The 12,501-nt window shown below is 43.1% G+C and overlaps 1 protein-coding gene across 11 annotated transcripts in view; it reads left to right on the top strand.

Moving 5' to 3' along the window:
* The window catches only part of LOC124408801 (diacylglycerol lipase-alpha), a 41,213-nt gene that overhangs the window by 21,057 nt on the left and 7,655 nt on the right, over positions 1-12,501 (top strand). For 8 of the 11 annotated variants that reach the window (XR_006929472.1, XR_006929470.1, XR_006929471.1 and 5 more), the window contains exons 2-12: positions 3,111-3,322; positions 7,145-7,246; positions 7,460-7,649; positions 7,796-7,880; positions 7,997-8,325; positions 8,740-8,935; positions 9,053-9,241; positions 9,484-9,774; positions 9,929-10,158; positions 10,554-10,577; positions 11,846-11,978. Coding sequence is in view for 8 of the 11 variants with exons in the window: in XM_046886001.1 (XP_046741957.1) it covers positions 3,111-3,322; positions 7,145-7,246; positions 7,460-7,649; positions 7,796-7,880; positions 7,997-8,325; positions 8,740-8,935; positions 9,053-9,241; positions 9,484-9,774; positions 9,929-10,158; positions 10,554-10,577; positions 11,846-11,978 (1,981 nt within the window). In the remaining 3 variants the exon portion in view is untranslated. The remainder of the gene's footprint in view (positions 1-3,110; positions 3,323-7,144; positions 7,247-7,459; positions 7,650-7,795; positions 7,881-7,996; positions 8,326-8,739; positions 8,936-9,052; positions 9,242-9,483; positions 9,775-9,928; positions 10,159-10,553; positions 10,578-11,845; positions 11,979-12,501) is intronic. The other 3 variants (XM_046886002.1, XM_046886000.1, XM_046885999.1) reach the window with 2 other exon arrangements.

Consider the following 12,501-nt stretch of genomic DNA (forward strand, 5'->3'; position numbering starts at 1 on the left):
GAGACACGTCCTTCGATACACCGCGAATACGTGACAAGATGGTAGTTTTGTCAACCAGGTCAATGCGGTGCGAAATTATATGGCGTGGAACGTTTCTGCGTTCCATTTCCCCTCGGTTTGCAGGAAACGCTATAATATAGGTATAATATTACAGGTATACATGTATATATTGAATGTTATAGTTATGTACACATCCCGGTCGTAGAACCGAGCATCGCGCAGCGTTCTCTCCGCAAACGGTGAAATGTTGCGAGGGTCCTGAGCGCGTCCCCGATTTGTCACAATGCGCAATGTGTTTGAGTGGTAATTTGACAAGCTGTGACATAGCGGCGCGAGCACGGCATTCAACGATCCGTTGTCAACGTAGGTATATAATTTAGCGGGGAGTGGTGAATCAGGCAAACGCGTCAGCTGGGAAAAATTTGCTACCGACAACCAGAGTCGCTTGAATTGAAATTTAATTCCGTAAAAGGGAGAGAAAAAACCGGACAAGTGCGAGTGGGACTCGCACCTTGAGGGTTCCGTACAAATTTAATGATTTTTTTCATACGTGATATAACTACAAATTAACTATTTTCCGACGTTTTTCTTTACTTGTGCTATACGAGACCTTGCTTCTCTTGAAAATTCTTGATTTTAGGTCAACCGGAAGTACCCTATAGGTTTCGATGAGTGAGTTTGCGAGTATCAAAATATCTGGTATAAATAGCCGTTTCTTTTAATCGCGTTGGCTTAAAAGCTTGAATTTTTTACGTCTTCAAGGGACCGTAGACTTTAGTATTTAATGTTAATTTCAATTTGATATCTCTACCCGTTTTTGAGAAAAAGGGTCTTGACAGATACACAGGCAGATAAACGGACAACAAAGTCATCCTATAAGGGTTCCGTTTTTTCTTTTTGAGCTACGGAACCCTAAAAACGAAGAGAGAAAGCGGGATTCCAAAAATAAACTGCTCCATTATCTCCAGCCCTTAAGGTTCAAGTGAATCCTTGGCTAGCTAAGAATGGTTCAACAAAAATTTAAGAGCTTGCTGGGAAAATGGGCGGGAACTAAATATGTAGCTCTTGAAGTAAAGAGCTCGTCTGTGTACTGCGGGGGAACGAAAGTTCGTGAAGGCAATTTGCGACCACTTGTATGTAAGGTATTTTAGCTCTCAGCAGAATTGATTTATTTACCTACTTGTGATACGTATTTGTCATTGTTAAACAGTTGAAACTGTTGATTAGATGAAAATAAAGTCCTTTCACAGTTTCCAAAGAGGGGACTTTTCGATAACCGGACCGTCAATTTTTTGTTTTCTCGCTGCGAATGTGTAGTTGCATAATATTTGTGTAAATTTAACTTTCAATGAAATCTAAACATACCGATTATTCAAAGTTTCTCCCACCCTATTCCGCTTTAATGTTTCAAAACCCTCTTACAACAATTTCTAGTATCAAACCTTACATTACGGACTTCTATTTAATCACACTCACTCAAACGCGTTATTAGAGGACTTGCATTGCATGTGAACATCTTCAATTGTTCAAACTGGGTCAGCTCACGCTGTAAAAAATGTAAAAATGCCCCTCTCGATATTGTGGCACACCAATCGTATGATTCTTTGGAAACACAGATCCCTCTAACCAAGTACCGAGGTCTGCAGGACATAAATTTGCAGCTGGATGAAATCAATTACGAAACGAAGAATGGGGTTTGGATAGTTTCAAATTCACCTTGGTTGGATGCCGATTGAAACCTTGTACACGCCCAACAAGGAACATGTATATACTTGTACAAATTATCAGAAGAATATTTGCTTGAAGCGAATTCAGTGCTGCTCCGCGGTTGACCTCATAACAGGAATCTCGTAAATGTCGCTGTCGGAGGTCTCACGCACGATCGAGCAGAACTCGCCACAAAATTTGTAGAACATGCTCTACTGGATATTCGATAAACCGTAGACTTCTAGACCTTGTGTGTCGGAAGCTTGTCGACTAGATTGATTCCGCCAGCGTGCCTCGATACATAACAACGAAGGAAAAGCTCAGTAATTCCCACTGCGGTAAAACGTATATTTCAAATAAAAAAGGGGGGCTGATTCCCGCCTAGAAATTTTTTACTTGCGGAACTAAATACCCAACCAATCGACATTTTATTTATAGAGTTTTGTATAGAATAATGTGTTCTACTTCTGATCACCACAAATCTTGCTTATTTATTTCCCCGTAAACAAAGATGTTGTGCAACTCCGCCCACGCGAATTAATTGTTTTTGAAGATGGGCAGGTCGCACTTGATTGTTCGAAAAAAAGTTTATCTTCCGCAGACAATCGAGTTAAACAACCTTTGTGGTATATGTATACCGTACAGTTTTATTAATTTTTTGTCAACATATTTTTTCTCGGATTGATCCAATTCACCGCCAAATGCAGGTTAAAAAAAATGTGGCTGTAAGAAACCAATTTCACCGCGAGCTTCATTTGATAATCATCCGAATAAACCTTTTATTCTATTCGACCAAAGTGGTTTCTGCAATTTCATCATACTTCTGATACGATACTAAATTCTGCAGACGTTTTTCCCCCTTGAGAAAGAAATTCCGCATTCCAAGGGGTGTGGAAGCTGCGCGTTTCTATTCGAGTATCAGAGTTACTCACACAATTTCAATCTATACCACGACATCCTGGAAGGTGTGCATACATGTAGACGTGTGACGACACATGTCACGACGACCATGGAAACGTTGGCATCGAACTTGCAAGCACTAGTGAACACCTATTGTGGTCGGATTGTACATGCTCTGCGGTATAATTAGTGGTCTACACTCTGCATGCAGGCGTATTAACGAGTGTCCGGAACTTGATAACCCTCTAGAACTCACCGGCTGTCACTCAACAAGAATTTTCATTAACTTGACTGAATTTGACGTAGCATTATTCTTTCTTCATACAGAAACACCGGTGAAATCGGATTATTTTTCCCATCTTTCTTTTTCTTTTCCTGAAATAAAAAACAAACGAATCGCAAATTTTTTTGAGCAAATAAACTGTCTTCTATTTCTAGACACTTGAACCTCGTCGGTGTAAAAAAAGCAAGAGCAACTCTTATCCCCTTTCGCCTTCCTGCAGGGTCATCGTGCTGAGCGTCCTCTTGGGGGTCCTGGAATGGGACCGCAACGTGAGCTGCGTACGGCTCCTGTGGGAATACGTCCTCGGATATGTGGTGATCCTCGTCATCTCGATCGTCGTGGAGCTGTCAATCTCCGTCCTCGCGATGAGAGGGAGCATCCTGGACACCGCCCCGAGGGCCCCGATGCAGTACTACCTCTACTTTCGCCTGTGTAAGTCACGCTCTTCGTGGTTTGTCATGTAGGAATACGCGGGGAGCGCAGAGGGGGGACGTAGAATGTTGGTGAAAGGAATGCCTTCGAGAAGCTTTTCATCCGTTTCTCGTCCTCCGTGAATCCGTGCCCTTTGTTGCGTACAATCGCTCCATGAACCTTCGGTAACGCAGTTATTATGCCCACCTGCGCCTCCCCCGCAAATCGGATTATCCATTAAACCCTAAATGACAAAGTGACATTATCTGACATTTGGCCGATCGATCGGTTCCTCATGTGTCGGAGCTGAAGCGAGTAATCCGCCCTTAATCGTACTATACTATCGTTCCATTTTCACCGAACCATTGCCGTTTTCATTTCGAGTGTCTCAAAAAAACGGTGGCCGATGAAAGATCAGCTTTACAGATCAAAGTAACGGCAGCTCAAAGTTACTGGATATAACGAGTTAGTCTTTGAGGTTTTCTCTTTTCACGATTGCGGAACAAGATGAAACACGACAAGACAAATAACCGTTTAATTTGATTTCCCGTTGTCTGGGCTGTTCGAATCGATCAGCGTATAGTGCTTCTAAATATTCGCTTCGTTTGTTCATTTCAGACTATCGGATTTGCTCTTGGCCAAGAGCCAGCAAAAAACCGTCGTGATAGGTAGATTCAATCTTGCAATACACCTGGGGTGTATCTATAATATAACTTGGAGAATTGATCGATTCTGAATTTCGAAAGCACAGAAACTTGGAACGGCGCGAACGCTTCAATCATAACTAGGTATATACGTATAATATAATACAATATAAAGCTACACCAGCTGTATCGCCATGCTACAGTTGATCTTCAGACTCATTGTGAATCACGTACACGAGGGTGATTATAACGAAATGAAAAGAGTTTCAAAATTGCAATCCGGTTGCCGTCTTACACCAGTGATCCTTGGGATTTCGTTTGTCTTACACCCCCCGAAAAGTTAACGAAGAGCTTAAGGTTAAGTCCGTCCACTTCCCCCGACAGTTTTCCCGATTTTCCGGAAGCGAGGGACGAATATTAATAAGAGAGTCTGTCCGCACTGACTTCTTCGGAGGTCCCGACCCCTTCGCCCTCCGACCCTTGTCAGCCTTTACCGCTCCTTGGCAGCCCGACCGAGTCCTTGCAAATCCTTGGCTCCCTAACCAACCCTGTCCAAAAGAGGCTCGTCACTGGGTACCGAGCACCCGAAATCATCGCTCCTTCTCGGCACGTTTCGGTTCAACGCACATCCCCGTTTTTCGCGAAAGACATCGTACGCTGTTGGCAGCGATGTGAAGAAATTAAGAGTTTGGGGGCTAATTTTAGAGCAGGCTAATTTTCCTAATGAAATATTACGCTTTTTATTATACGTAGGGTTTGTATAAATCGCGTAACATCATTTTTGTAAAGGGGATTGTGTGTGTCGAGGCTGCATGTTAAACGTAGAATCGATATTTTTATAAGAAAAGCTTTACTGTGTCAGGCCTATAAATTCTCTCGCAAACATTCATCCCCTTAGTTACTCACTTGATCGGAAGAAGGTTTTTTTACGGCACGTTTCAGGATGGGGTGTAAAAAATGATAGGTATTATTTCACTACAAAAAAAGTACGGATCGAGCACCATACCAGGCTGAAAAGATGTTATCAGCAAGTTTTTATTAGTTTTACTTTAATGTTGACTCGATTCTCGCTCTGCAAAGACGTTATTGTGATGTTATCCACATATTTTTGATTTTTATCGCAGTTTTCCTTTTCATTTTTTCACCGAAATTCTCATGTATTTCACTTCATATTCTCATTTCACCCAATTTTCGGTCGCTACTTCACCCCGATGCTTGAAATCAAACCAAGATAATATATTCTGGAGACCGAAGTAAGCTCGCTCTCTGCATGATGTAGATTGAAACTCTGATTGAATAATATGAATAACGTGCAGAAAAACACTGTTTTGCTTCCCACAATTTTCCGTGAAACGATTTAGGGAAGGAATATGCGTGACGGGGATACTCGTAACGTGAATTCGAAAACCACATTGTTGTCATTTGGTTAACGCTGAAAGTGCAGTAATAAAGTTTACCACCTTGCTTAAACTTTCAGCCCTGATACGTTACTCGGTCGTTATGGCCTTTCCGGTCAGGAGGTTAAAGCTCCATGATCCATAAATCCACCATCACTTCGATCATTGCAATATTTTTCCAAATCGAATGTGTAAACGCAGTTGTCTGAATGACAACGTGCAGAGTGGCAATTCAAATCAGGGCAATGTAAGTTCCCAGCAAAGAATCGAAGCGTGAATCGCATCAAGGGAAAAACTGAGAGAATGGGATATATCATGTCTAGGAATGGCAAAGAACAGCAACAGCAATAACGTCTGCCCCAGAGCGGTAAATATGTTGTGGAACAACGTGTACTCTTGAATTTTCTAGTGTTTGCTTTTCGCGTCTCCATGAGATGTTCCTCCATCTTTCATTCGTTCATCGTCGATATTTCCCTGGCACTCGTATACTGGTATTGGGTACTTTATCTCGATTTGGCATGAATTTTTTTCTTCTTATTTTTCACAGCGTTATTCGAGTCCGTTTGTGGGCTAATATTCGGTACGTCGAGCGCAGTAAATGTCTGATGCAATTGTGGAAAATTGCCGCATCGTTGGTTATGATGCACTATGTCGCTCTCTCATTGCCAATAACGTAATACTATTATAAATGTTTTACGGATGAAACTTCGGGTTCGACTGATTCATGGACGAAAGGTCGGTGAGTCTGGAAACTCGCTCACTAGTCGCAAGGTCGTTCAAAATACTATGGAAGCTTTGAAATTTGCCCCCGGGGTTCGAGAGACAGAGAGAGAAAGAGAATGGGGAGAGGGAGAAAGAGAGAGGGATTGTCACGGGGTTTGCAGTGAACCGTGACGGATCTGTACGGTCGGAAAGGCGTCGAAATCGATTTATCGAGTCGGGTTTTGGCCAGAGTCTGCAGTTCCTCACACACACGGGGGTATTAGCCCTCCTCATCAACGGCTCTCTTTTATAGGTCCGACTTTTTTTGCATTCGCCATTTTCCCATTGCCAAAGCTTTGCAGTGCTAATTCACGTGATCCTAGAATCGCTCTGTTATCTTTCCGATCACGTGTTTCTGATTGCTCTCACCATTCTTAACTCCATCCATTCTCTGGCGGTTTGCCCCCCTTGCAAAAGTCTGGAGATCCGACGCCTAGAACCCTCCAACAGCCTGAAGTTGCACCAGACTTTTTTGCTATCCATTCTTCCACCGACGGTTAGCCCTTTGCTTTCGCCGCAAAAACGGAGCGCTCGAAACGCGGCCAGCTCGTTCCTTCTTGATTAAAAGGTTCCTAGACCCTTGGAAGAGTTATATGACTGAAACAATGGAACGGCGAAAGATAATCTGCCCCTAGATAGGTATATATGTTATACCATTGCGATTAAATCTGGGCGAGGTCTATTGTTTTATAACTGACATCGAACGTTCACTCGCCTTCTCATATACACTCTGCAGATCATGGTAAATACAGAATCAAAGGTTTTCGGCACAGGAACAATGCCATCCTGTACACCGGAAGCCTTTCGGGATTACAATGTTATGGAAAGGGTAGCTCGCCGTTAGGTATCGTTTATGAATTGCCTCCGGTGCGAGGCTTCCGTTCGTTTATACGGCTTCGACGATTGTGTCGATTAAATTCAACCAGATAGTTCATAAAGTGTAATTTGTATATATATATATATATAGTTTCTGGCATCGGTCAGCTTCTTCTTATACATATACGTATACTTATGCAAATTATATGTTATATAATTTACAGTGGTGATGATCGTCGAGATGGGATGGCTCTGCGCTGGTATTGCGTGGCTCGTTAAACACTACAGTACCTGCCCGATTGACCAGGCGAAGGGTTTTATTTTGGGTGAGTTAATATAATTGAAACGCTGCTGGCCCCCAAAATTTTGTTAAAGAGAAAAAAAAGATAGAAACAATCAAAAAAAAAAAAAAAAAAACACGGTAAATTTTCAACGGCTTATTTCAACATCGGATCAATTATTGCAAAACCTTTTCCGCGGCTAACGACTACTCTCAATTGAAATCAACTGCTAACTGAATTATGAATGCCTGCAACCAGGACTCGTGATTTCGAACTGGTGCGTGTTGGCCTCTGTGCTGGTCACGGTTTGGTGCACGTTTGACGCGGCTGGTCGATCCTGGGTCAAAATGAAGAAATATCAGCGGAGTATGAGGGAAGCGGAAACGCGGGGTGGCGGCAGGCTACACTACAAGCGCAGCGGAAGTAGAAACAGGAATTGGAGACAACGGTAATAACGTGGCTATACGGCATATTCGGGTCCACCGATCCACATGACTGTGCAGCTTTTTAAATCTGTCTTGATTAAATGTGCCTTAATTTAATTAATTTCACGTTCTCTTTTTCCATTTTTCTTTTTTCTTTCGTTACGTGCAGAAAAGTGATACGTGCTTATCAGGATAGTTGGGACAATAGATGCAGGCTGCTGTTCTGCTGCATGGGGAACTCGGACAGGAACAGGGTGAGTTGTGGGTCGGGCTTAGCGTGTTTTTGGAATGTATTCGGAACGCACTTGGACGTTCGCTTTGGGGCCTATCAAACGTCATGCCTCCAGGATTGTATCTTTTTTGTACGCAGAACTCATTCGCGGATATCGCCCGGCTGTTGAGTGATTTCTTCAGGGACCTGGACGTTGTGCCGTCGGATGTCGTCGCTGGATTAGTACTGCTGAGAAAGTTTCAGAAGATCGAGAGGGAGCTGATTGTCAAGCAGAGGAAAAACGACACTTACGAATTTCTTTCCGGAGTCCCAGTCACCCCGAGGACCAAATTCTTATCCTTGACCGAAGACGGTGATCTTGACCATTTTCAGGCCGCCATTCATTACATGCACTTCGCTCTTGCGGCCTACGGCTGGCCAATGTTCCTCATAACTCATTCCACTGGTTTGTGTCAACTCTGCACCAGGTAAGGCGAAGCGTAATTTTTATCGCATTAAAATTAAACTAGAATGGAACATGAAGAATTGCGACTTTGCTGTCGTTTGACTTTTTGTCGATTGTTAAAATTATCGTGACAACTCGATCGTGAAATTTGTTCAAAGATGTTTCAAGACTCGACAACAATTGTAGAAAAAAAACTCATCAATTTAAAGTATTTTTGAAAAAGAAAGAATTCTCAAATTTTTTTAGACAAATTCTTACGAAATACACGATTATTTGTTAAAATTGAATCCAAAGTACAGAGAGAGAGAGAGAAAGAAATTTTATACCTAAAGCATTCTGCGCGCTGGTCTCATGTCTGCAAGGTGTTCAACCCTGAGGCGGAACTTGAGGATTACAAAAAGAAAGCCTCGTGAGTGTGGTTATTCTCATTTCCCAGATTGAGGTGCGGCTGTTTCCCGTGCAGAGGAAACGATGACGAGGCGACAGTCGTCGACGACAATTGCTGCCAGTGTAATTACGCGGCACTTAGACGGATGGTGGAAGTTGGCGAGGTGGAAGTCATCTACGCGACTTACCACGTCGACGTTGGAGAAACGCCGTTCTTCGTTGCTTTGGATTACACGAGGAAAAAGGTACGAAGACACCGGAACGCGAAACGTGTTCCGCTTTAGGATCATTTCACCACTGGAATAGACACCGTTCGTATTACCTAGAAAAACTCCTTTTGACAATGGCTGATTCATGCCTAGGTGGTGGTTAGTATTCGTGGTACTCTCAGCATGAAGGACGTGTTAACCGACTTGAACGCCGAGGCGGAGGTACTTCCGTTATCACCACCCAAGGAAGACTGGTTGGGACACAAAGGGATGGTCCAAGCGGCCGAGTATATTCGAAAGAAGCTGCGGGAGGAAGGGATCATCGCTAGAGCATTGGCCAAAGTCAGTTGTTTTCATAAACCGTTTAACAACCTTACTTTATATCACATGATCTTCATTCCGTAAATTATTCTTCTTCTTCTTATCCAACATACACACACAGGGTGTAAAGTGGAGGCACATTAGAAGCAACGTCTGCAGAGCTGGTGGAATCAGCAAGCTTTAATTATCGCGACGTAAAAAGACTGATGAAATTTCTCAGCGTCTTCCAGGTGATAAATTTAACAATTTTCTCACTCCCGCAGGATCCCGCAAGAGGAACGCATCAGTTCGGGTTGACATTAGTCGGCCATTCGTTGGGTGCTGGCACCGCAGCGATTCTCGCAATTTTATTGAGGCAGGAATATCAGGATCTGTTATGTTTCTCCTTCGCTCCGCCCGGCGGCCTCCTGAGCATGCCTGCCCAGCAGTATACCCAAGAATTTATCACATCCGTCGTTGTCGGTAAGGACGTCGTTCCGAGAATAGGACTCAGACAAATGGAAAGCCTTCGTGCGGACCTCATTAACGCCATCAAAAGGAGCGTTGACCCGAAGGTAGAGACCCGCAATTAACCAGCCCTCCGACCCTTTGTCTTTGCCAAAATTTTCTACCTTTACGGTAGACGGGAGAGAGAATCTCGTGTCTTCCCAACTTTTCGACTTTGTAGCGCAGGATCATTCACCCTGACTTGGGTTGTTCCTCTTTCAGTGGAAAACGATCGCATGCTCGGTGATGTGCTGCGGATGCGGTTCGACGCCGACTTCAGCGGCGAACCTGGAGGCTGGTGGCTGCATCAGTGAGTACCAGAGGGACAAGGATCAAGCAAGATCTCAAACGGTAGTTCCGAGTGACTCGAGGATCGCGCTGACGCTTCACAGACCGCTGTATCCTCCAGGAAGGATAATTCACGTGGTGCGACATCATACTAACAAGAACGAGTGAGTCTGCAATTTCTACTCCGCGCGGCGAATTGTATTGTACATTTACATGAGAAAAAAAAATTTATACTTGTCAGGAAAATTTTGCTACCCCAAGGCGTGTGTTGGAGGCGGCTTGTTGTTTGCTCAATTACCCTGCAAAAGTTTTGGATTGAAAGTATGTTTCCCTTGTTTGCGGGGAAAAGTTGATTGCTTGACAAACTTTAGACTTTCAGTGGAATTGACTTCCGCTGGAATTCTACAAATCTTTTTCGAATACTGAATTCACGCTTTCGGTGCAAACTTCCTCTTCTCATGTCTGGATAAAAGTGCATATACAAATAATAAATAAGAAAGAAAGACACGCCAGCATGTTGATACTAACGCCAATTAACCTGACACATTTCTATTTATAGGCAAAAGTATGAGTCCCGTTGGAGGTATGTTTATCACGATTAAATATAGTACAACTACTGTTCCAGAAATTATCATATTCTAGGGATTATGCATCTTGGGGACGCTCGCAGCATGCAACCATGGGCCTTATTAATATTAGTTATATCTATTCACGCGTGTTGTACCAATGTACTGCAATATTTTCCTCTTTACAATCCACGCCCCCCTCCTCCACCCACCCCTCCTGCCGCCGTGTTTGTCTTCAACCCCATCCATACGAAGTATTGTATTAGTCATGAAAGGCCTTTATAGGATGAGTTACGTGGAAGACTAGGAACCCTTGAAACTTTCAAGTTTTCGATTTCAATCTCTTTCGTTGTTCAAATACCTTATTGTTAATATCGTTTGGGGTCGGTATCAAAGTGAAGAATTTCAACGGTTGAACAACCGCTAACTTATGCTGCCTTCATATCGCGTCATTGGACTTTTGCTCACATGATCCGTACGCTAAACTTTGAGATGATCCAAATGTCTTTTGAACTGGCACCTGCTAGTAATATACGCACATTTTCGTCAAATATTTTCTCGCATCATTGATTCGAGAAGCATATGGAATCTGACATGAGTCCAATAACTAGATTCGTGTATGGAAATATCGTCAGCATAGTCTCAGATGATTTTGTTTGTTTTTTTCATTTCTTACTACTATTATTAGAATAATGCATTTGAAGCAAAATTCTTTTTCTCTGGTCTGAATTTCCTTACCGATTTCCATAAACGGTTATACATCACAACTGCGGTAACCATAAAAAAAAACCTAACAATTTGCATACAGAATAGCCGTAGAACTTTTTTTAAGAAGGTGAATGAATCTGATATTTAAATGTATATGAAGCATGTTAGAAATTCAGCGGAGTTATTAATTTTTCATACATGCTAATGCACATTTATTCGCGGTCGGAGTATTAACATTACTGAAATGCAGCGTATATTAAATATCTCCAAGGATTCCTGGTCCCCCGTAAATAGCGATTTAGTTATTATTCCCAACACTGCATGATGGAGTAATGAGTCCGTATAGGTTGCTATAATTGACAATGTATCGTGTGTCCGTTTTAATTTTACGACTTTCAATCTTACCTACACCACCCTTGCATAGCTTCTACACAGTGGATATCGTGGAAGTCTGTCTCTTCTAATACTGTCGTCCGATTATGACGCCTCCTTCTATCTATCCCAACACAGTGCTGTCCAATACACCAACAATAATTTTTTCACACCGAGGAACATGCTCTGCGTTTTAAAATTACAGGCAAGTCCTGAGGAAGCGTGAGCCCGTCTATCAGGCCCTCTGGGCTGGGCCCTGCGACTTTGACGAGGTTTTGATCAGTCCGGTTATGATCCAGGACCACATGCCGGACACGATGTTGAACGCCTTGAACAAGGTAAGCCTAGAGAGCAACGGTTCTTCCCTCGTTGTTACCGGTCAGCCGAGAAGAAGGTCGGTCAGTAGGAGTTCATCGGTGAAGCCAGGGTTATACGAGCCCCTCGAGGATAGCATTGACGCTCCGGATATCGCCGGGAAAGTTATTCACAAAGACGCGGACCCGATTCCCTCCAGTATCTCAGGGGATAGCCCGACATTCGGCGAACCGGAATATCCCCGGACTTCCGTGGATCTCATTAACGTTTCCGAAGACGATCCGCGTTCCAATCGCATAGCGATCATTGCCGACGTCGAGATAGTTTGATTATGCATAGTCTCTGACAAATTCGAGGTTCCCTCGTCTTTGGTATATTTTTTTTTTCTCACTTGCAATTCGAACCGTTCATTTTTATTTATAAACAACATTTTTTTTATCATTATAGTTAGTTAATTTTGGGGGGGGGGGGGGGGGGAGATTACACGTACAAAGGAAATGCGTTACATATGTTACACTGACACGAGCTCGAATTAAAGACGATCCA

The sequence above is a fragment of the Diprion similis genome, chromosome 8 (assembly GCF_021155765.1).
Source record: "Diprion similis isolate iyDipSimi1 chromosome 8, iyDipSimi1.1, whole genome shotgun sequence".
Lineage (NCBI taxonomy): Eukaryota > Metazoa > Arthropoda > Insecta > Hymenoptera > Diprionidae > Diprion > Diprion similis.